This window comes from Malurus melanocephalus, unplaced genomic scaffold (genome assembly GCF_030028575.1).
Source record: "Malurus melanocephalus ecotype Western Australia unplaced genomic scaffold, MMel_1.1 scaffold_355, whole genome shotgun sequence".
NCBI classification, from domain to species: domain Eukaryota; kingdom Metazoa; phylum Chordata; class Aves; order Passeriformes; family Maluridae; genus Malurus; species Malurus melanocephalus.
This window is the reverse complement of record NW_026623587.1, coordinates 477,024-501,578: the sequence shown is the minus strand read 5'-3', so window position 1 is coordinate 501,578 and position 24,555 is coordinate 477,024. Positions and strand designations below refer to the sequence as shown.

The 24,555-nt window shown below is 53.7% G+C and overlaps 2 protein-coding genes across 4 annotated transcripts in view; both read right to left on the bottom strand.

Moving 5' to 3' along the window:
- The window catches only part of LOC130580701 (histone-lysine N-methyltransferase EHMT1-like), a 121,943-nt gene extending 105,751 nt beyond the window's left edge, over positions 1–16,192 (bottom strand). The window contains exon 1 of one of the 3 annotated variants that reach the window (XM_057378359.1): positions 16,137–16,192. In XM_057378359.1, the coding sequence (XP_057234342.1) occupies positions 16,137–16,157 (21 nt within the window). In that variant the 5' untranslated portion in view covers positions 16,158–16,192. Of the gene's footprint in view, positions 1–9,966; positions 9,986–16,136 lie in introns of those variants that run through there. The other 2 variants (XM_057378360.1, XM_057378364.1) reach the window with 2 other exon arrangements.
- Positions 16,193–22,264: 6,072 nt separating this feature from the next.
- The window catches only part of ARRDC1 (arrestin domain containing 1), a 35,523-nt gene continuing 33,232 nt past the window's right edge, over positions 22,265–24,555 (bottom strand). The window contains exon 8 of the mRNA XM_057378337.1: positions 22,265–24,203. Coding sequence (XP_057234320.1) covers positions 24,139–24,203 — 65 coding nt within the window. The 3' untranslated portion in view covers positions 22,265–24,138. The remainder of the gene's footprint in view (positions 24,204–24,555) is intronic.

Sequence of the window (24,555 nt, the reverse complement as noted above, 5' to 3'; positions counted from 1 at the left end):
GTAAATCCAAGCCCCTTGGAGCTTTCAGTGCTGCACAAGTCCCAGATCCATCAGGTTTGGGGCAGCTCCACCCCCACACCGCAGTGACCCCATCCAGGCTGGCTGCCAGGGGTCCAAACAGCTCAAAGCATCCACGAGAAAAGGAAGGAACMACTTGGGAATATCCCACTGTTGGTTCCAGGAAGGAAAGTGTTTSTATAATGATGACCAAATCTTGCAGACTGAGCATCTCCAACCACACCAGCTTTTAAAAATAAGATTTTGAGCCTAATATCTAAATAAAAAGGGGTGACCCGCTGGAAACAGGATCAATCCCATAGATGGAACTCAATCTTCAAACTCCACTTTGCCACAAAAGTCAGGCATCCGGGGATACATTCTAAAAGTCCTCAGTCTTCAACACTTCTCAGAGGTCTGGGAGGGAAGGTTGGGTGAAAGGCAGCAGATGATGGATTATTTCAACTGTGCTTGGCAGTTGGGTCAGACTTGTTGAGGAGGAGCCCCCTGAGGTTTTCACTGCCAGACACACACGGTGCACTCGGGTCCTGTCAGCAGGGGCTGGGCCAGCAGGAAGCTGTGGGAAGCTGTGCCCAAAATCTGAAAAGGATTTCCTCTCTTCTTACCCACAGAGCGCCTACAGGTGGCTTTCACACTGCCAGCCTTGTCTRCAGCACCGTGGCAAAGCATGGGAGAGCACCCAGGAGGAAAAAAAAAAGTGTTAAATGCATCTTCCTGTCGCACTCTCACCATTTATAGAGAAGCTACAAAATGCCAAAGCAGCTGACAGGATCCCACAAACCGCACTGCAGAGCACCAGTGGCTCCTGAGTTTTGCAGGAATCTACCAGAGAGAGAGATTTTCACACAATACCTGCAGTTTTAGACCGCTTTAGACCATTTTTTTTGGCATACAATTTTTTTTTGCCCTTTTCCTTGCCCTTCCGGCCATGCAGAAGAACAGCAGGTCAGTGCATCCACGCTGCAAGGACAGGCCAGTGGCAGCACAGCTCTGGGGAGGARCCTGCAAAGCTGCTGGAGTTGCTGAGCATGGCAAACATTATTTATTTACCCAGAAAGGAGCTGCCTGCCATGGGCCCGGCTCCCACAGCCCCACTGAAACCTATCCCATCCACACAAACCTGCTATCCCATCCACACAAGGAAAATAACACAGCAGCTCCACAAACCACAGCTGRGGCATGAACACAAGGCTATTTCTCACCTTTTATGACAAAAGCCATGCCAGTTGCAAGACAATAAGATATCACAACCTGCCATTCAACCTCCCATCTCAAGGCACAGCCATTCCACACAAAAGCTGGAGATCACCTGTCGTGCTCTGCTTCCTTCTTTCAAATGCAGCATTGTGTTAGCACCAGGATCCCGCTGCTTTGGGGCTGCAAGTGTTGCTAGAGCAACAAAAATGCTGGAAAGTAGAGCAGAGAACAAAAGGACTGCACGGCCCCACCGAGGATGTGATCAAGGAGACAGCAAGAATGTAAAATGGGACCAGGAGACCTCCCTTAGAGCAGGAACTGCCATCTCCAACCCTCTGCTGGGCACAACAGTAATTTAGCAAGTAGATCATCCCAGGAAGAAATTACAGCAGCTCAGCCCCATCTCTGCTTCTTACCAGGGATCCCATGAGTGACCAGGRCACTGCTCCTCTCATGGTCCATCCTTTCATGCCACTCACAGCTGCCTTTGGTGCACAGAGGCAGGAATTAGGGACAGACTTTTCTGTAAGGGCARAGTCAATCCCTGCTTGCATGTCCAGCAGGTCATCCTTGCAGCAGGACACGTGGTCAGAGTTCCTCTCACGGGACAAATCCAAACCTGGTGACATTCCAARAGTTCACTGGGCTGGGTAGACACCCTCAGCCTCCTGATGGGATCCCACTGCACCTTGCAGGGCTTAGCAGAGCGGCCCTTGATGAAAGGAACACGGATGCTTTAGGAACTAATGCTCAAAGCAGACAGACTGAGGGATTCTCTTTGTCCCTTCTGGCCCCTTCAGCACTCCCCAAGATGTGTGGGGAGTGTCCTGAGTGGAAGTGCCAGACCCTGGAGCTGGGGAGGGGACAGATGGCAAAYACCAGGCTGCTGTGTGATGGCAGCCACTGTCCAAATCCATCTGTGGAGGTTTGTGTTCACTGGTTCAGGCTGTCTGCAGCCCAATCCCAACCCTGGAGAACTCAGGACGAGCTCAGACTTCACACACCCTTGGATTCATTTGCCCTGCACTGCTCACAAGGATCTGATTTGTCCCTCAAGATAAAAAAACATGGTTTAAGGGCAACATTCTCATGTAACAAAACCTGTCCCTCTGTGCCTGGTCTTCCTGTCAGCTGCACCAGTGGCTTTAACCCTGGGTCTGCTAACAGCTTCCAGAAGGCTCTGAGAGGAGAATGAGACCCTTGCAGGAGTCACATTTGCCACACAGACATTTACACCTCCTTGGCATGGGATTACAAACCACTCCAACTAAGCAGCAGCATCAGGGCAAGTCCTGGAGGTGTCTGGCTTGAAGTATAAAAGCAAAAAAAAAAAATTTCAAAGCTTAAGCAAATCCTTCAGTGAAGCTGATGAAGACAAAAATCCTCAGGGTGGTTTATGAAAATGAGCAAAGGCAGGACCAGTTTCAGGCAAGTGAGGCCAGCTCAAAGCCAGGCTCAGAGCTGGCTGTGAGCCTCACYTCCCTGTGACCACCTGCACAGGTTACAGACCAAGCAGCAAAGAGGATGAACAGCATTTATCCATCCTTTGGATTAAAATTCAGGGGTGGAGAAGCCACATGAAGTGCTGGGGATCCCAGCAGCAAAGCCTGGCCCTGGGAGCAGATGGCCAAGGCTGCTCGGTGACACTCCACACCTCAGGAAAAATGAAGGGGTTTGCAATTTGATCCAAGGTCCTGCTCTCCATGGCTGGGACTGTGACCTTCCAAACCTGCCCAGGGTCGATGCTCAGATGCCTCCTTGTGCCTGTTCCCAGTTCTGGGAGAATCTCTGTCCCCCTGCTCTGCTCTGTTCAGAAATGCACCTTCCCCACGGCATGCAGAGCCCTGGGATGTGCTCCAGCCTCACCTCAACTGGCACCTCAGGGCCAGTGTTTCAATTCCAAAACAGCTTGTTCCTCATTGGACCCATTAAAACAAAAAGCACAGAGAAATATAAAAAATTCAGACAGAATGACAAATGTTAAAACTGTATAAAGTAAAATTTTTAAAAAAGCGAAGTAATTCAAAGTCTTGAAGACTGGTCCATCTACAATTTTGTCATCTTTTTAGCCATGCCTGATAAAGGCACATTTACACRTGATGGTTCTGTTGAGATWGGTCAAAGTCAGACCAACAGAAACGCTCTCCTGCCTGAATGTGCTGGTWCCAACATGGCTGTGCCMCAACCTTTCCCTCMAACAGCTTCAATCKGAGGATCAGCATTATTCAAACACAMTCTTCATTAACTGTCATTGCTTTCAACACGCAAAGGAACTGCCATGATCATCCTGTCAATTATTTCYACACATCCACTGGATAAAAACCTGTAACTGAGGGTAAAAAGTGTCATATCTGCTTCTTGCTGGCTTCCCTGCTCTGCTGAGGAGGGCCGGGAGGAGCCCAGGAGCCCATCCAAAATAATCTTCATGCCCTGGAAGCAGCTCACTCCACTCAGGAAGGTTGATTTTGCCAGCAAGCCACATTGAAGCCATGCAGGACACCCAGGCAGCGTTCAAGGCAGTGTTCCTGGATGGAGGCATGGCTCACACCCTGCCAGGGCCTGGCTCTGCAGCCTGYTCCCAGTGCCACTGGGCCACCACAAACAGCTCTCCCTGCAATGCTGAGTGCCCTGGAAGATTACCACTGTATTAATTAGCAATTATCACTCCGATGCATTAATGGTTTCAAGTCCCAACCCCACCTGTGTGCCCCTGCTGGACAATTCCAGAGCAGAGCCCTCAGCAGCACAGCCCTGCTCCTCTTCCTCCTGCTTTGGGTCTGCCCTGGACCACAGGCTCTTCCCCCATGGAATTGTGTTCATCTGAACAACCCGTGCCAAGGCAGATCCCTCTGCACACCCCTGGGGCTGCCAGGGTGAGGAAAAGGGTTTTTAATCTGATTTTGGGCACCACATCCCTGGAGAAKCTGCTGCTGTCACATCAGCAACCCAGAGGATGTCCCAGAGATGTGAACTGCTCCTCCCAGAAGCTGCCCAGCCCAGCAGGCAGTGATGGGATCCAACCTCCTGTGGGGAGGGCCAGATGTGCCCAGTGCCACAGCACAGCTGGAGAGAGCTCAGGGGACAGACMCAGCACCCAGACAATGGCAGCGACTGCAGGAGATCAGCTTTGAACTGAAATTTGGGGAAACAGCCCCTCAATTCACATGCAGATTAACAATCAYTTTGATTTAAGTATTCCCAGAGGAAGAAATGGATCACAAGAGCCATTGTGGTCCTTCCAACCTGAGTGATTTGGTGACTCTGTGGTTACCCATYTTCCTGGGAATTCACTTGCAGAGGTGGCCTGTGCCTCTCACTCMCCAGGCAGCAGGGGAAGAACAATCTGTTGAGACACCCAAGGAGCAGGGAATGTCTGGCAGAGGCAGGAAAGCCTCTCCTTCTCGTGCCTTTCCTCCCTGGGTGCTGTGACACGCTGGGATATTTCCAGTGAGCCCAACCCTCCACTGGCCAAACCTTCACACAGCTCTGACAATGCAGTGAGAAAACAATCCCGGCTGATTTTCCTTCCGTGCAATTTAACTTTGAGCACTGAGTACAACGCTCTCCTTCCCACTCCTGTGCCTGGAGCCAAACAAAGCAGATCTGCAGGAGAGGGAGGTTTAAGTAGGATTTGAGATCTGCCTTGAACTCCTGGTGGCAGCCCACGATGGAGTGGATCCTACCCAGGCTGAGCAAGAGACTGCAACCACATGGGTTTGTCATGCACAGAATAAAAGAAAGCATCGAGAAGTTGTGCCAAAACATTAAGGGCTTTTTCTCATTCAAAAAAMCAGAATAAAATAAAACAGCTGAATCAACCAAGAGAGCAGTTTTTCCCAGGGTTTCTGCAAGGCCAGATGCAGCCTGTGGCTGGGAGGATCCTGTCCAGTGACACAGTAGGGCAGGGGATGCTGTTGGGGGTTCCAGCCCTTGTGATCCCCTCCCTGCTCTCCTCCACTCCCCTGCCCTGTGAAACCAGGCCTGAACCTCCAGGTGCAACTGCTGTGCTCTTGCAAAAACCACRTAAAAGAAAAACCCTACAGAACAAAAAAGAAAGGTCACTGAGGTGACACTTTCAATTTTGAGTTAGAAAAGTCCTTGACAGGTTGTCAAAGCAGATTTGTTTATTAAAAGTGTATTTTTCCTAGCAAGGAGCACAGAATGTCTGTACAATAGGTGCCATAATTGCCCAGGTTTGTTAATAACTGCATCGGCTGGAACAGGATGCATTAGCCTAATTTAAGACCGAAATAAGAACATATGAAAGATCACAGATCCCATTTTCAAGGTGAATCCRAGGCTGCTATCACAAGCCAGAGAAGAGGAGCTGGCCATTCAGAGTCACACTGGCTTTGATCACAAATAGTTCATACTTCACAAAGTGCTTCCAGAAGTTTTCTATTCCCTTCATCAGGCCTAGCCATGATGTCAAGGAAGAAAGCCAAAAGCCACAGCACATCAAACAGTGAACATTATGTAACTCGCCATCTCTTACCTAATGAAGATAATCTGGACATTGAAAAATTAACATTCAGCAGTTCTTCAACAATTCCAGTTAAAGGCTTCCAACACCAACTCAGGCCTTCGAATTTTGTAAAAATATTACTTCTGTCTCACAGATGGGAAAAGCATCAGAGCAACAAAACAYCAACCAGCCTTGCCTGGACACTTCTTGAACTCCTTTTGTTTGAGCTGCTGACTGCCCCATTGCCTGGGTWCACAGCAGGGAGGCTGCTCTCACTGCAGCTGATGGCAAACCCCTCCCTGACTTCTGGAGCTTTGGATCAGGTCCCAAAACTCTTTTTAATATAATTCCCCAGATTCTGGGTAATCTTCTGTCTCATGGAGGGTCAATGCTGCAAACTCTCCTTGCACCTAAGTGCTGTTATCTGCCTGCACTAATTCTGCATTTCCTGAGCCCTCTGCTCACACAGCACYGCTCACCAGTCCCAGACATGAAGTTAGGCAGCTGCTAAATAAGAAAAAAGAAAATAAACCCCAGAAATTTACCTTTCTCCAACACTCAACCACACAGTCAGCTCCTCTGAGCCTCTCACTTCACACATGCGACCACGCTTCAGGAATTCTGGGACACAAACAGGTTCTGTGCTTGCAAAGCACCCTCCACACTTACAAGGCGATAAAAATTAGCTTAATTAATAATACATCAGCAAGGAGATGTTAACGAGCAGCCAGCGGGGGAGCGAAGGACTGCTGTCTAATCTCCTTGAGTGGACTGCTTGCTTTGGCAGGGATCAGCACTGCAGCAGCATCCCCATCCCGGGAAGGGAGAGCTCCGGGTCACCGGGGACACACAGGAAACGTTTACACATTTACATCTTTCTCCAAAAGCAGACACTGTTGCATCAGGAGTTACTCTTGGCAGCCCCACGCCAACTTCCACTCGTTGGTGGAGTTTTGGTCATTGGAAGAGGAATTTTGGCTGTTCCCAGGCATCCAGTGTGTAAATACAGCCAGACACGGGCCCTCCTCCTCCTCCTGCAGCTCTCTGGCCACGTCTGCAAATTCTGCAGCTCTGCCCACGCCAGCCTGGAGCTGCTGGGGTGACCAGATCAAACCTCCCCGTTCTTGGGAGGTGACAGGGAATATCCCAGCCATTTCCTCGGGGTTTGCCCACCCTACAGAGGCACAGAGTGTGCCTGCACATCCCAAGGCAGACAATGGRATCGCCCCTCCCGGGTTCTCCTCCCTGGGGCACCCCACGAGAGGCACCCCGGGCTCCAAGGCAGCCCTGCCACGGGAGCTGATCCCCTGCRGCATGGGGAGGTTTCCTGCAGCCATTGGAGCAGCCGCCCTTGCTGCCTTTCATGGGAAGCGTGGCTGGGAACAAAGGCCCGGTGAAGAAAGGMGAGTTGGCCGGTGAAACTTCCCAGCGCTGGCCCAGGCTCAGACCTGACAAATCCTCCTTATTCTTCATCACCTCATGCCCTCCTCCTCCTCCTCCTCCCCGGCTCTGGGGTCACAGTGGGGCAGGATTTGAACCCTGATGGTGGCAGAGGATGGAGATGGGGACRATCTGAGTGTCCCATGTCATTGACACAGCCTCAAACTCCAATTCCAGCAGCAACAGCCACAGAACGGGCACATTGTCACTGCATCTGCAGCAGGAGGGGAAATTTGGGGCTAATGATGTCCATAAAGGAGCCTCCACGAAGGCAGTCTGGAGGGCTGAGAAAACATCAGTCCAGGAAGGTTTTCATAAAAGCCATAAATGATTTAAACCAATGTGCTCTTATCAAAAGTAAACTCCTAGAAACACAAGAATGTAACCAGATCACCGGCACAAAAGGCACATTCTGTAGGGAAGGAGACTGCAAAACTCACCAAAAAAAACCCCAAAAGTGTGAGGCATGGAGTTCACTGTGTGTGGCAGAAATCTTTGAAAAATCTTGAAAAATCCATGAGAAGTACAACTTGCAGTTCCTAGAAACCACAGTGGAAAGAAAAGACAGAATATGATCCCCCCTCGCTGGCCTTTCCCAACGCTGCACGCCGGAGGCTGCGCTCGCTTCTGCCGCTGCAAATTCCCAAAWTCAAAGCAGTTTGTTTGCTCCTGGTGGCATCTCCCTGGTGCAGGGGGATGTCAATTAAAGGACAGGCAGATTGTCACCTCACCTCTCCACACAGGCTCCCGAAGCTACAGGAGCTGGCACCACAGCAAGAGGAAATRTTCCAGCTCATCCGAGGGCCATCTTTAAAGGAACAGTCATTGTTTGTCCTCAAAGTGTGGCAAAAAGGATTAAATATTGCAGATGTCACCTCCAGGCCCGACAGGACACCACATAAACAATCACCTTTGCATATTAAGGAGGCATTAAAGCCAAGTTGAAACAATCCGAGCAARACTAAAGAACACCCTTCCTAATCCAAAGAACAAAAGGATTTCTAATGCATGGGATTCACAGATCCTTAACATTTAAAACACAGAGCTGATAAAAGCCATTACAAACAAGTTTGCAATTAAAAGCACCTCGTGTCTTGGTTACCAGTTCAGCAGTTTTGCAGAGCCTTCTGGGTGTTGATTCAATCCATCAAATATTAATAATATTCTTCAATTAATAAAATATTCAGACTCGTTGTTTTATATTCTCCTAATCTGGAGGTTTATGTGCAAACTGGCAGGATCCTACATGGAACCACAAACCAGCTCCCAGCCCATTGTCAATGCTTTCATCTCCCTAATACAAACATTCTCTTCTTTACRTCTACAAACCAATGTTTGACAGGTTTTAAACTTGCTGCCAACCCCAGTGGACATCAGAAAGGCACCAAAACAGAAGTGAATTCCCCAGGTCCCAAAAATGCAAGTGAGTTAAACACTCTACTCCTGTTTAGTGCAGATCCAGTGACCTCCAGACTGGAGGTGTTGCCCCTTCAGACCCCAAATCCTCCTCRCAGGGCAGGAGAAGCCAAGAGGAGCTTCCAGCACCTTCTGTGAGTCCTCTCCACGTGCCTAAAGCAAAACTCACACAYAGAGAGTGAACTTCAGCCAAAGCAGCCTAAAAACGTGCCCTGGGTGACACCCCAGGAACTGAGATAATCAAGAGAGGACAAATTAAACTACAGGGAACAAACAGCATAAAAATACACAGGGCTTTTCCACCCAGCTGCTCCCACCTAGGCTGAGCTAATCCAGCATCAAACCTGGAGTCAGTCTGGAGGTCAGGCTCGGCTCTGGAATCCCAGATTTGGGCCATTTGCATTACTTAGGCACCATGGAACACCACGTTTCAGTAACTCCCTCCCAATTCTGCAACAGGCATACTTTCAATTCCCAAATCAGCAGCTGGATGAAGCATGTAATTTTGAAACCCATTAATCCTTTCTAAGTCTTCTACCATGTGCATGTTTAATTTCCCACTTCTTGAAACAATATTATGATTTTTTTGAGAGAAGCAGAGCTTCTGAATGCTCTGGGTCAGCAGTATGAAACATCCCCARTTCCCACTGAAGTTGGATAAAGCATTGGGGTAATTTGCCGTCTTGGCTTTGAGCCTGCGGGAGAAATTACCTATTAAAACTTCCTCTGAAACTGCAAGGATTGAAAATGTGCAACTGGAGAGGAAGAAGGTAGCTCAGATTCTCAAGAAACCAGGAGCTGATGCTTAAAAAATTAAAAGAAGGAGGGGAAAAYGTATTTTACCACACTCAGGGCTTGTTCAAATGCACCTGCAGGTCACGGCCAAGAGCCCCGGAGAGATCAGGGCTCCCTTTTTTCTATCCACATCCTGAGTTCTAAATTAATCAGAAGTCTGARGCCACACACTAAACAACTTTTAGGCCAGCCAAGGCCCCAGCACAGCCAGTTGCAGCTCGGGCTCCTGGAGTGCCCTCTCCACAGTGGGACCCTCGTGCTGTGCTCCCCTCGGTTCCAGGGATGGCTCAGCCCAGAAGGTTCCTCCTGGCTCGCCCTGATCTCAGGAGCAATAAACACCACATTCCTCTTCTTTCCAYCGGCAAAGGCAGTGCTGCTGCAGCACCCCAGGGCTCCTGGACTGGCTGTCCCCACACCCAGGAAAAGGGCTGTGTTGTTTTGGGTACCACTGATCGCCCCTCAGCTCAGCTCAGCTCAGTTCCCCAGTCCCTGCTGCTGCTGTAAACGCTGCACTGAGCTCACACCACCCCTGGGGCAGGTCCTGGCCCAGATGACCCAAGGATATCTCATCACTGTCATTATTTTTATCCCTGTTTGCATCATTTGACATTTCCCTGTAACGCTAAGTCACTTACCTGGCTTTATTTTGAGTTTATCCATGTCAGCCCGGTTATCTTGCTCCATATTTACTTCCTCCCCAGCTGCACCACCTGCAAATTTCCTCCCTGCCCATGTGCTGGCTCTGCAGGATGATCAGCCTTATGCAAACAGAAGTGGACCTGAATTTTCTGCTCTGCCACTCAGCATCTCCCTGTCCTGAACTGACACCGCCTGTGAGAGCTCTCCTGCGAGGAGGAGACACCGAAAAGGATGGATTTAATATTYCACAGCCCATCCCCACCCCCAGCCAGCCCCTGGCACACACAGACAGCTCAGCCCCAGGCCAGGTGGGCTCACCTGGCTCAGGATTTGCCTGTTCCATGGGTCAGCTTTGAACAATCTCAAATGGAAACCTGGGCTGAGATGGAAGCAGATGGCAAGATAATGGTGGGGATCATCCTGGGCATTAAGGAAACAKGAATCCCCTTGGAGCAACATTTCCTACGTGAAAAGAGGATACGCTGGATGTGCTCGATACTTTGCCTGTGCCAGAAAGTTTTAATTAAAAGTGGGAAAGCCTTTCTGTTTCAGACACAGCAACACCACAATGAGCGCCGTTCCAAAGCTGGTTTGTTCTGGGTTTCTGAACTTGCCAGAGCCTGGCAGCCAAGCCAAGCCAGGAGGGCCCCACCAAACTCCTCCATTCCCTGCTGGATTTATTTCATCATTTCATCCAGGTTCCAGCCATCGCCAGTGGGATATCCCTGCCCACACAGCCCCCCACCAAGGATGGACAGACCCACAGGATTGTTCCCTGACCCACACACAGCTGGGTGAGAATCCTGGTGACCTCTCACTTCCACCACAGTCAGGAAGAGGGAACACTCCACCAAAATATCTTGAAGCAGCCAAACAGACTCCCTGAACCTCTCCTCATCCTGCACAAAACACAACCCCCGCTTACCTCCTTTTCTGGGATGCAGTGACCCAAACCAGCCTTTGCCAGGGAACAGAAAGAGGGGAAGAGCTCTCATGGGGTGGAGAGAGGAAGGGACAGAGCACAGAGCAAGGGATGGATGGCATTCCAGATCATTYCCTGATCATCCCAACACCAGCTGCYCTCRTGCACATCTGGAAATGGGACAYRCCRAGGCACTGGCTCAGGGATCTCGTGCCTTCCTCACTCTGCTCCATGGGGAAGGATCCAGCTCCAGAGACTCCACCAGGCTCCCTCCATGGAGGAGCTGCTCATTTTCCTTGCTGCTGGGGTTTTTGCTGGTAATTGCATCTCTCCCAGGGCTTCTGCTGACACAGCAGGGGAGAGCAATTGCTTTGTATTCACAGACAGAGAACTAAACTGGGCAAAACTTCTCAAATGGAGACCAAGGCTCTGCTTTGGAAAGCAAAAAATAAACTACCTTGGTCTGGGATCACCTCTAAACTAAAAAAGCTGCACCCACAGCAAGGACTTTTATTACAAGTTCAACAAGAAGAAATGAAAAATCATCCTCTCCAGCCRGCATAATTATATTGGAAGAGTTTATTTAAAGTCTAACCCAGGCCTTTGATTCTGCCTCGACTGACAAAATGTTCTTCAGATGCTCTCTTCAGTCACATTGGCTCAGTCACATCAGCTTAGCACAACTGAAGGGCACTTCTAAGGCTTTCCTAAAGCTTCACAAGTCATATTTCCTCATTCTGTTATTATTAAAAGTTTATTTGTATGGGAGAAAAGGATGAGTGCCCCAGGGGCCTATGCTAGCCCATAGCACGTGAGAATTCATGGAAAAAGTAAAAGTCAGCACCCATTTGACAYAGGGTAAGGCTCTGCCAGGGCCAGGGCTGTGTGTAATTATAACCRTGTTAACAAAGTAAGCCTCATGCAGAAGCCAGAAAAGTTCCAAAATCTCCTTATGAGTATCAAAGAGGGAGGAAAAAAMCCTTCTTTCTTTACCCAGAGACACAGTTAAAATGTATTAACCTGGTGCCCCAGGAGAAACTGAGCACAAGTGAAAGCCRGGAGTGCTGAACACACCTCAGAGCACTCGCAGTGCCCTGCAGGACACAGCTCCGAACAGGGCTGSTGGAGTTACAACACACCAGGTTTTCCTGAGGTAACTGATGGAAATGGGATGGGAATTCAAAGCCACCGAGGCCTCTCCTGACTGGCAGGAGGGAATGAGGGAGGGCTGGGTTGTGYGACACCTGCCAGACACAGAGTGGCAATGTGCAGCGTTTCCCTCCCTGCTCGCTGCTCCTGTGATTCCTCCTGCTCCAGGACCTGCTGCAGGAGCCTCTGTCCAGGCACGGATGGGAAATGCTGTCCCTCGATGCCACSGGGAGGGCACTGAGCTGGCAGGGGGCTCAGCAGGCTCCCAGCTGGAGGGGATGAGAGCCAGGATCAAAGCCTCAGCATCACAGCWGAGCTCAGAACTGCTCAGCCTCAGCACAGGGAGATGCTGGGTGCTGAGTCCAGCCCAGATCCAGCCTCAGTCGGGAATTCTGCCCTCTCCRCCAGCTCACCACTTTGGAGATCAAAGCTGCACCTCCAGAAAAGAGATTTTACAGATCCAAACAGACAGGAGGGAAAAAATGATGAAAAATGCAGCGTGACTTCTGAAAGGAACCACTTCACTCGAAGCCACACACGCACCTTGCTTCCTGTACCAGCCCCCCAAGGTTACCACGAGCCCCAGGAACAACATCACAGCTTGAACTTCAAACTTTGTGTTTTAGGAAACACACAAACACAAGGGCATTGCTTCCCCAAACCGATGCAAACTGGAGGAGCAGCATCAAATCCAATGAACATGCACCATCATAAAACTGGCTGTGCAAGGCTCAATTTCTCCAAATTCAATTCATTAATCTTTAAACTTTAGTGCAGTAGAGCCAAAGCAAGTAACAACCCCAAACTGGACTGGATATAAGACACCTTCTAAAAAAAACCAACAGCAAAATCAGACTTCCCTGCAGCCTGATGGTTACTGCAGCACAGCCACTCCTCAACACAGAWATCACCTGGGGCAGGTAACCAGAAGAGAACCACTGAGGTTCACAGGATTAAGCAAGAATTGTTTAAAGAGATTCTCCCTCACCCACCAACACTGAGATCTGGCAGGAAGCTGTTCTAGACAGGGAGTTTTTGTGTGGAGTGAAGTGACTGCCAGCAGAGCTGTCTGCTGGTGGGTGGGCACTCCCAGCAGACACACAGACATCACCTTCCCAACCTGCCCACTCCCTCCCAGCTCTTTGCTGGGAGCAAGGATCTCCTCCCAAAAACACACCTCCGCACCTCTCTCAACCAAATAATTCCATCCTGCACATGGCAAACACCATGCATGTGGGATGTTTTTCCTTGCTCTCCCACACCAGCACCGGGGAAGCAAAGAGCTTTTCCTCCAGTCCCCACATTCCAGCCTGACTTACACCAACTTCCTCCCCTCTGGCCTCAGAGGGGTATAAGCAAAGGCAGATCTGGCCTCAGACAGAACTGAGTTCATGGGGGAGGGGAGGAATTAAACTCCAAATGAGTCACTGTTCTCTCCCCATAATCCACAGCAACATCTGTGGATTTTACTGACTCTACAAGCAGTGGTTCTTAATGCTCTGCACACAGGGCAGCCCCAGCCAGGGMTCCTGGGAGATGCTTCCCAAAATAAAACCTGTGTGTCCGGAGTGTTAGGACTGACCTGTGCATTAGGAGTTGATGAGTTACAAGCCAACTCCTGCCCCAGTTACAGCCCTGCCACTCTCCTGGAAGCARAACTGGACCATGGAGGCACAGAGGCTGTRTGCCAGAATCAGCCCATGGAGCACYGAGTGCTGATTCCYCTGTCACAGGGGAAAATTAACAGGGATCCTCTTCAAAAGCATGAGGGAAAGGCAGCTGGATCACRTCAATTGCGATGGAAGAGGAAATAAAAATGAAGCCTCGGCCAATCTCCCAGCAGCAATGGTGGGAATCCTGTCRGAGGAATAAATCCAAGCTGTCTGCAGCACTTCCAAAGCACTGCCAGGGTCACCTGCGTGGCCGTGCCACAGACTTGACCCCACACAGAAGGGCAGACGTTCCAGGCCAGAGCACAACCCTGGGAACAAAGCACTGCAGAGAGAGAGAGAGAGAGAGAGAGCAGGGAACGGCAGCAGCCAGCCTGGCACAGCGAGTGAGCCCAGTGCTGATCAGTGACACACCTGGCTATGGTCACACCTGGCTGATTGCTCTGTACACCACCTGCACCATAGTGTGTGTACAGTGCACACCTGTGTTACAGCCCATGTGACTGTGCACCTGCATTAGTCTGTGTACAGTGCACACCTGTGTCACAGCCCATGTGTGACGGTACACCTGCAATAGTCTGTGTACAGTGCACACCTGTATTATAATTTGTGTACAACGCACACCTGTATTACAGCTGTGTACAACTGCAAACCTGTGTCACAGCCTGTGTATGATGTACACCTGTATTGTAGTCTGTGAACAATGCACACCTGTATTATAGTCTGTGAACAATGCACACCTGTATTATAGTGTGTGTATGATGCACACCTGTATCACACCTGTCCATATGTGATGCACACCTGTATCACAGTCCATGAGCGATGCACACCTGTATCACAGTCCATACATGACTGTACACCTGTATTATAGTGTGTGTATGATGCACACCTGTATCACAGTTCATACATGACTGTACACCTGTATTATAGTGTGTGTAAGATGCACACCTGTATCACAGTCCATACACGACTGTACACCTGTATCACAGTCCATGAGTGATGCACACCTGTATCACACTCCATACACGACTGTACACCTGTATCACAGTCCATGAGTGATGCACACCTGTATCACAGTCCATACACGACTGTACACCTGTATCACAGTCTGTGTATGATGCACACCTGTATCACAGTCCATACATAACTGTACACCTGTATCACAGTGTGTGTATGATGCACACCTGTATCACAGTCCATACACGACTGTACACCTGTATCACAGTCCATGAGCGATGCACACCGTGCCATCACCCCGCGGCTCTCTGTGCAGGAAGGCCCAGCAGCCAGCCCAGCTGCACTCCAGCGCTCACCTGCGGGCACACCTTGTCACAAATTGATATTCTCTCCCACAGCCGGGGCAGCAGTCTGAGCCCGGCATACAGAGCCGGTGCCGCAGCCCTGTGTGCCCGCACATCCCTTCAGGTGGCAGCGCCTCCCTGGGTTCGGTCACAGCCCCGGCTGGCGGTCACCCCCGTTGTCCCGGGGGATGTGCAGGCGGTGCCGGTGTCCCCCGAGCCCGGGGGGGTGACGGGGGCTCTGCGGACATGGCCACCCCCAGGCCGGGCCCGGCTGGCACAGGGAGCCCAGGGATGCTGTGGCTGCCCCTGGATCCCTGGCAGTGCCCAAGGCCAGGCTGGACATTGGGGCTGGGAGCAGCCTGGGACAGTGGAAGGTGTCCGCGCCCACGGCCGGGGGTAGGGCAGGATCTTTAGGTCCCTTCCATCCCAAACCATTCCATGACTGATTCTACATGCCCGGTGCGGCGGGCAGCCCCGGCCCCTCTCAGSAGCGCCCGGGCGGGTCGGCGCGGCTCAGGGGAGGCACAGAACTGGTTACTGTGTTCCCGGAGCAGCGGTACCGGAGCGCCGGGAGCACCAACTGGCGAGTGCGGCTGTGCCGGGATGCGCAGCCCCGGGTCCCCCCGCGGGGCTCCTCCCGCCCCGCCGGCCCGGGACCCTGCATGGCTCCCGCCGCCGCCGCCCCGGACCCTGCATGGCTCATAGCACCGGCCCGCCCGCCGCCGCGCCCGGCCGAGCCCCGGACTCTGGATGGAGCCGCGCCAGCGCCGCCCCGCCGCATGGGGCAGCCCCGGAACATGGATGGCGGCCCCGCCGCTCCCCCCTCCCGCCTCCGCCACACGCACCCGCTCCCATTGGGGGGAGCCCCGGAATCTGTATGGCACATACCACTGACTCAGCGTGGAGGGGTGTAACTTATACAGAGTCCCGGGCCCCCTACACACAATGGCAGCAGCTCCCACATTCTTCCCCTCAGAGGAGTTGGACTGAACCATGGGGCGGCGGGGGCACGGCCCCCCTCCCGGCCTCCGACAGAACCCGCCTGGCCCTGGGCGATACCACTCCACGCTCCCCCATCTTCCTTCCCCCCGCCCGGGTAGATGGACGCCGCCGATCTCACTCACCTCGGCATCCACTGTGGCCATGGCCGGAGCCCCGGAGCGCAGCCCCGCCCCCCCGGCGGCTCCTCGCGCCTTGGCTCCGCCCCTTGCCCCTCATTCTTCTCAATGGAGACGCTCGGTCGGGCACGGCGCATGCGCGCGGCAGCATGGCGGCCCCCAGAGGCCCCGCTGTCCGTACGGCGTCATGGCGGCGCCCGTCGGGAGGTGCCGTACAGCCGGAGCGGGGATGGGGATGCGGTGACACGGGGACAGCGGTGGGATGGGGACGGACCCCGCGCTCCCCGCACCCATAAACCACGGCTCTTCGCTGTTCCTACCAAGAGCCCCCGGTACCCCAACAAACCCCGAGACTGCGGGGGTAAGTGCAGCTACCGTTCCCAACTGAGCATATAATTTCCCAAACTTTCAGCAGCACCCAGCAYCAGAACTTGCCCAAAAACCTACATAAGATCCCAGAAAGAGTCAAAAATTCCCTCTGTCCTCCTGCCAAAATGTTAACTATTGAAAATCACGTCTTTTTGTAGTTTCTCTCACATTTGCGTCATTTTCAGCCCAGCTCGTGCAAGGTTGTTGGTGTCTCTGTCGCCTAAAGACAGGGATGGGGCAGAGGGAGCAGCTTGCCCTGGTCCTGCCCCACAGAAGAGTCACTTCCAGTCTCTTATTCCCTTTCCCAAACCCTGAAGCACAACAGCTTCAACCCTCCCGAATCCCACAGGGCCCCTCCCCATGCCCCGGCCCTAAACCCATGGTTGTAAAACAATTATGCCGTTTACAGCTCTCTAGTAAAGCAGAAAATAGCACCAGGGGGGAGATAAACATCTGCAATGGCTCCTTGACCCCACAACCGCATCGGAAGCCATCCAGGGAAATCACACCTGTCCCAGGGAGACACAGGGATGGGCAGCTACTGCTGTACCAGCCTCCTGAATAGGGGAGTCCGTGTTTCTTGGAACGAAACAGGAGCCTATGGGTGCTCTGACGTCAATTTACACATTTATTATCATTCCTCTGGAGGGACACACTCCATCCCTTGGTCCTCGGGATGCAGCCCCAGCTGTCACCTCGCTCCTCTGAGTGGGCAAATGGACAGTTCTGTTCCAGCTCCTCCCGAGGGGCAGCTCCRATCTCTGCTCTGGGACAGGGACAGGAGCCAGGGAACGGCTGGAGCTGGGCCAGGGCAGGCTCAGGCTGGAGAGCAGGGAAAGGTTCTTGTGTCCCCAGAGGGTGCTGGCACTGCCCAGGCTCCCCAGGGAATGGTCCCGGCCCCGAGGCTGCCAGAGCTCCAGGAGCGTTTGGACAGCGCTGCCAGGGATGGACAGGGTGGGGCTGTTGGGGGGTCTGGRCAGGGACAGGGGCTGGGCTGGGTGATCCTGGGGGTCCCTTCCCACTGAGGACATTCTCATTTTGCTCTGCGGGAACCTCTCACCCTCCAGCGCTYCGAGCCGGGAGCAGCGGCCATGGAGAGCCCTTGGACAGTGCCGGGACACAGCGGGGTCACCCCGCTCCCATCCCGCACCTCCAGCCCTTGCTCCTCCTGGCTCAGCTGTGCCAGCCCCRGAGCTGTCGCTGTCGCTGTCGCGATGCATTGACAGACACGGGGGAGTTGTGCTGCCGCAGCGGCGGTGCCCCCTCTGCTCGCACAGACTGGGATGGCTCGGGCTTTGGGACAAGCTGTGACAGCAAAGCGCCGCAGCTCTACCGGAGCATCCCCAGGGGAGCCAGCACGGGCTGCGTGTCCCTCCCGGTCACCCGGGCCGCTCCCACCGGGACGCCACGACCCCGCGGGTGCCGGGGAGAGGAGGCACCCGGTGGGGAGACAGTGTGTGAGGGAGCCCCCAGGAGGCTCCCAAAGCCGCTCAGAGCCTCGGGCGAGCCCCAGGACGCGGCGAGCGGCTCCGGGGCTGCTCCGGCCGCTGCCAGCCCGGCAGGGGAAGGAGGCGCCGGCCCCGGAGCGCGGCCCGAGAGCGGCGGCAGCGCCCGCCCGGCAGCGCCGCGGTCAAAATAAGAGTCCCCGGGCCTGGGGACCCGCCCCCCGCCCGCTCCATCCCCTCCGAGCAGCTTCTCCCTCAGTTTGGCAGCAGTGGCTAATTAATTAATTAATTAATTAATRAACCAACCCCCCCAGAGAACCACCYGCGCACCGGCAGCGCCGGCGGGGCCTTGGCAGAGTCCCCGCGGAGCCCCCGGCGCGGCCCCTCCGCTGCGGACACAGAGGGGCCCCGGAGTCTCGTCCCTCCGGGGCTGGGGGGGATGAGCTGAGCAGGCGGCGGCAGGGTGGGTGTCCCCATGGGATGGCCCCGGGATGGAGCAGTGACCGCTCCCCGCGCAAAGAGCCACCTCTGGGAACGCTCTGCCCCAGCACGGGCCGGTGTCAGCCTGGACACCGCCAACATCCCGCGCTCGGGATGCTCAGCATCGCCCCATCCCGCGCTCGGGATGCTCCAAGTGGATGTAGGGAATTGCCTGCCTTCATCCCTGCTCCGGCAAACCAGACCCAGCACCCCGGGGTGGCAGCGGCACAGGGAGGAGGGCGGTAAGGCTGGACGCGCACCGGGAGGGGCTCTGGTGGCTCCTGTCCAGCATTTTCTGCCGCTCTGTCTTTCTCAGATGGACACAGGGACACAGCAGCCACAGGGACAAAGGTCCCCAAACCATCGGGGCAGGGAGCGGCTCCCAAAAGCAGCAGAAATAACCGGGAACACACAGAGCCTGTGCAGCCCATCACCACCGGGCACGGCTCTTGCCCACCTCAAACCCATCGCTTCCCCTCCTGAGCGAGCGCCAGCGGGGCGAGGACGGGATGTGCTGGGCCAGAACTCCCCGTTTTCCTGGAGCAGCTGCTGTGAGCCGGGGCAGGGCTCGGGGCTCGGGGGCAGCCGGAGCCGCCTCGCAGCCTCTCCAGGGCCGCGCAGAGCTCCAGCCGGGCGGACATCGCCCTCTCCCGCCCGAGCCGGGCGAGCGGAGCCGCAGCTCCACATCCTGGGATTCCTGCCAGCAGGAAGAGCACAACYCGACCGCCCCGGCGCTTCCTCCGGCCGCAGCAGCGTCCTTCCAGCCGCACCTGCCCACGGAGCTTCCCRTCAGCTGTGTCGGGGSAGTTTRGGCTGGAGAGCAGGGAAAGGTTCTTGTGTCCCCAGAGGGTGCTGGCACTGCCCAGGCTCCCCAGGGAATGGTCCCGGCCCCGAGGCTGCCAGAGCTCCAGGAGCGTTTGGACAGCGCTGCCAGGGATGGACAGGGTGGGGCTGTTGGGGGGTCTGGGCAGGGACAGGAACTGGACTCGATGATCCTTGTGGGTCCCTCCCAGCTCAGGATATTCCGTGATTCTGATTCACCACCACAGGCTGGGTGGGTCTCCCCACTCCGGCCATTSCCCTGCTGAGCTGGAGCAGCCATGGCTTTCCTTTAGCCTCGGCTCTAAACCAACCTCCAGGCTCTGGTTCCAGCGTGGATACCTCCACTGACAGCCCTGAAACACTTTAAACATCAGATCTCAGCGTTCAGACAGCTGAGATATCATTTATGATCATCCCACACCCCGAGCAAAACACCCATGGTCTTAAAAAAGATCATCTTTATTTACATTTTTCCAGTTCTTTACATTTGGGAGGTTAAAACCCAGGACAAAAATACTCCCCAGAAGCCGTGGTAAACATTGTGAGTTTACATTTGAAAACCCAGTTATAAATTGCACAGAAGTCTTAGGTTGTACAGAGCCATCACAAATTGTTGTATAAAACCCAAAAAATCCATAAAGAGAACCACAGGAATAAAGAATTACAGCCATGAGTAGTGGGACAAAAAAGGGCACAACTTCAGAGGGTTTTGCCCCACCAGTGTCTCTTGGGGAGGAGGGATGGGACGTTCCTGTTGTGGATAGTTGGAAATATTTTAAAATATAGACAAAAACCCAAAYGGAGCCTAGAACACCCTGTATCTCCTGTCTTGTGCTGGCTCAACAGGAAAACGTCCTRGCAGAAAATATTTATTTTTACAAAACTCCTGGAAGTTCAGTGGAAAGCTAAAAAAAGAATCATTGTCCAAGAGAAAGAAAGAAGAGCCTTTGCATCCCCTGACTCCCCTTTCCCCAACTCCTGCAGGCAGCGGGACAGCAGATGCCAAAGCAGAGTTTAGTGGGACACAAACAACACTGAAAAAAACAAAGATACAGAGGTGGAACATGTGGAGAGCAGGACAAGGGCAAAACCATGAAGGACATAAAAGCAGCAGGAAAAAAAAACCAAACAAAACAAACAAGAAATGATGATATTTTTGGTGTTTTCCATTGAACACTGAGTTTGGAAACAACTCACAAGCTTCTCTTGTGCCCCACTGCTCCCCCTCCCCATTTCAAACAAACTCAAAAATCTAAGCCAGGAATTTGAATGAATTCCTGTGTGCTGAAGTTTTTTACCCAGAGCTAGGTTAGGAAAAAATGGACTTTTTTTGTCTTTATTCCAGTGTTTAGCAAGAGAGATGGATGACCAAGGGCCTAAAGGAGCTCCCCAGGACTTCAAGAGGTAGAAGCCAGAGAGGCTGTGGACTGAGAACAGAGGGATTGATCCTCTCTGGAGTGGGTGAGTAAACAAATTCAACCCCAATCCCAATCCTAAACACTGGAGTTGTCCCACTGAGCTCATCCAAAGCCCTCTTACACCCCAAGGACTTGYCCTGGGGCCACACCTGCAGGGGGTTCAAGGAGAGCTGGCCTAACCCCTCCATCCTGCAGTCCTGGCTCATTTCTAAGGGCTCCATCAAACACCAACCAGGTTCTTCGTGCCAGGCTTCACTACCCTGGGCAGCCTGGGAGGACAAGGCAGGGCACCAGGGCTGGAAAACACTGATTGTCATTGTAATGTCAATTCTCTTGCACAGCAAAGMCACTGCCCAGGTAAGGACCTGCTGCAGCCTGGCCAGAGCCACCTCCCAGCACTGAGAGGGGCTCCTGTAGGGCAGATGGGCTGTGGGGCAGCCCTGGCACCCAGAAGGATGAAGCCCACCCTAAGTGTAGCTCCAGCTCCTCCCTGCTCCCTCCACAGCAGCCACTGGGCTCCTCCCCAGTGAAAAGTTCCCATTTCCTCTCTTGCTGTGAACAGCAAGAGGTCCCAAGGACCAGTTTGTAGCAAATACAATTTGGGAGAGCAGGTGGACCTCACAAGAGCACTGCAGAGACACAGGGCATGGCACAGGGGCTGGGGGAGGCACAGCCGGGCTGGGCTCCCTCCTCCACAGCCTCCATCACATTTGGGAAGGGACATTCCCAAAGCAAAKGTGACATGAGGAGGACAGAGGCTCTGGCCACAGCAACCCAACAGCAATGCCATTTTGCAGCCAAGGAACACAGGCTGGACACAGCAGCAGCAGCTCAGCTCCAGGGASGGAGGAGGAGCTGGGAGATCAATCCTGGTGCCAGCCCTGTCTCCTGTCCCAGAGCCTGGCTGSGGCAGGAGCCTGCAGCCCAGCAGGTCCAGGAGCACGGACAGTTCATAGGAATCTTTCCAGAGGTGTGGAAYTGGACTGAGGGATATGTACAGCCAAAGCAAGGATGGCCACAGGAGCTGCAGACTGAGGCTGGCAAAGCAGCCTCAGCCGAGGGGGAGGAAGAGGGAGAGGGAGAACACTGGGAAAGAGCTGTGCCCGCCTTTGACCCCCTGTGGATGAAGAATGCAGCTCATGGCAGGTTGGARCACCAGGCAAAGCAGAGTCTGAAATCATGGAAGCTGGGCAGAAGCAGAAGCTGAGCAGAGAGCGAAGCAGGATCCTTGTGTCTGGGACACAGATCACACCCAGGCCACCTGCAGGGACACCTGCATGCCTCAGACATGGGATCAGCACAGCAGGGTGTGGGAGCAGCCTCCTTCCACTTTTCATGAGTTTATTCCAAATGGCTGTTTAGGAGAGGGCTGGGGCTGGTGGTGTCCAGCCTGTCCAGCCAGAGCTTGGCTGTGCCATGTCCACCCTCCTAAAGGCAGAGTCTGCTCTCCCTTTCCTCCCCACCAGCCCAGCCCTGTCAGCAGCAAGAGCTGCCCAGCTCTCCCAGGGCACTTGGACAAATCCTGGCTTTGGACACAKGGCCTGRGGAGCAGCAGTGCAGTGGCTGCTCYCTCCAGAGCCATGCCCACATGSYRCCAAAWTCCCTCCAGCCAGGTGGAATTATGAGCCTGGCACTGTGGTCAAGCCATGTCATGTTGGTTTCCCTTGAGCTGCCTCAGCAGAGTTCACCACCCTTCCTGGTGAGAGCAAAAAACCTCACTTCACTTTTAAGAAATCAGCAAAGGTGCATTCCTGGATTTGGCATGAATATGGATCAGAATCAGAAATGGATGAAAAAGCACGGCATTTCTCTTAGAATAATTTATTAAATACAGCATTAAAATTTGTATTTCTGAATTCAATCATTAAAAACAAAACTTCATCTCATATATATATATATTTATATATAGTCAGGGACAATGACAATCACTCTATCAGCATCGGTGCATGTTGTGCCAGCACTGCTCGGAACGGCACCTTCGCTACGCTACCCTTAAAGCAGTTCAATGCTTTAAAAAAAAATAAAAACAAAATAAAAAAAAAAAAAGCATTTGCAAAGAAAGAGTGCAAAGCAGGGCCTGTCCCAGCTGCCTGAGGGGTGTGCAGAGGTGGCTGAGCGAGGAGGCAGCGGCTGGAAATGCYCCTAAAGGTCTGTCAGATACTGCCCGCCGAGCCCGAGGCCATGTGGGGACCAACTCAAAGGTCTGGAGGCCACAATTCCAGCCTGGCTGGGTGCCTGTGGCTCTGGAGGATGTGGCTTGTGGTTTCCTCACCTTGGGCAGTCAATGCTAAACAAGCAGGAGGGAAAAAAGCACAAAAGAAAAATTGCAAGGAATCCCAGCTTGTTCCCCCGCCTGGCGCAGCGGGGGCTGCGAGCGAGGCGCAGCTGTTTGTGTTCCCACACACTTTGTGTTCACTGTCACATTCTGCTGAGGCTCAGGGGACACCCAGCCCACCAGGGCACAACAGSCCCATGCCCAGCACGCTGGGGTGCTGCCTTGGCAGTGACAGCCCCTCCTGGGGACAGCCCAGGCTGAGCCCACCAAGGGCAGTCCCAGGGGAAGGGATCCCACAGGCAGGGCCCCTGGGTAGACTCAGAGGTAGCACAGACAGAGTTTTGTGATTGATGGTCATGGAGCTGTGGTCTGGGAGGACAGGGCTCCCTGCAGGGCAGGGGATGGGACATGGATGTGGTGCCCTGGCTGGCAGAGTGACCGCTGCTGTCACCCTGGGCTGTGTCTCACAGGGCTCTGCAGAGAAAAGCCACCCGTGCTGGGAAAGGGCACTCCATGGAGCAGCAGGCTCTGACCCACAGCTCACCAGGGCTGATCAGCARGTGCCCCCACAAGCCCCCCATGCCACACTCACACTGCCAGCCACTCCCCCCACAGCTCAGGTACAGCAAGGGCTTGTGCTTTTGGCTTTTTAAAAGTCCCTGACCTTCCCAACCTGCTCACTCCAAGAAACCTCCTGCTGCCCTTAGGACCTCTGAGGACAAGGAGGAAGGGCTGTCAAAGCCATTGGTAGAGAGCACATGACCCCTAAAAGAGGAGAGAAAGTCCACGCAGGCCAGCCCTGAGTGACAGCAGAGCCGTGCGAGTCAGGAGCGTTTCAGATAAGGCATCGCAGGTGCTTGGATAGTAAAGCAGTTAGTGTTGGCTGCAGCACTGGGAGYGGCTGCTGCCCGGGGCACCCGGGGGCAAAGCCAGCCCTCCAGCACTTGGTGCAGCAGCAGGAGACACTTCAGCTCCCCAGACCTCTCCTACACGCATGCAGACTGCTCTGGCTGCCCTTTTTGGTTTTTTACCCCCTCCCTAGAAAGAGATTCAAAAAGCCCAGGCCGGGATGTGCCGGTTCCCCCCCAAAGCAGCCAGAGAGACAAGAAGACGCCTTGTGCTGTACCAGACTTTGCCACAGGCGGGTGCCCCGTGGTGCCAGGGCGGGCAGCGCCGGCGGGGCTCGGAGCAGGGCAGGGCTAGTTGCCATTGCTGACGCTGGAGTTGGCACTGCTGCAGCTCTGCTCGTAGGATGGAGGTGCTTCTGTGGGGGAAAGGAGCAATGAGAGAGGTTATGGGGGTGTTGGGAGGGTTCCCTTCTCCCCAGCCTATGCAAACAAGTGCAGAGTGAAGTGACCCATCAACACACCCTCCCTGCCCAGGCCCCACAGCCTGCCCTGCTGAGGTGTGTGGGGTTTGCAGGATTTGAGCCAGCCAGTCCCATCCCTGTCCTGATGCCTACAGTAGTAGAAATCAGCACCTGACAGTCCTATTTTGTTCCTCCCATTTTTCCACAGGAATCCTCCTGTCCTCCAGCACCTCCAGATAATCCAAGTGAGTTCCATGTACGCAGCCCAGGGCTGAGTTACACAGGGACTGTCCCATTACCCCAGTGC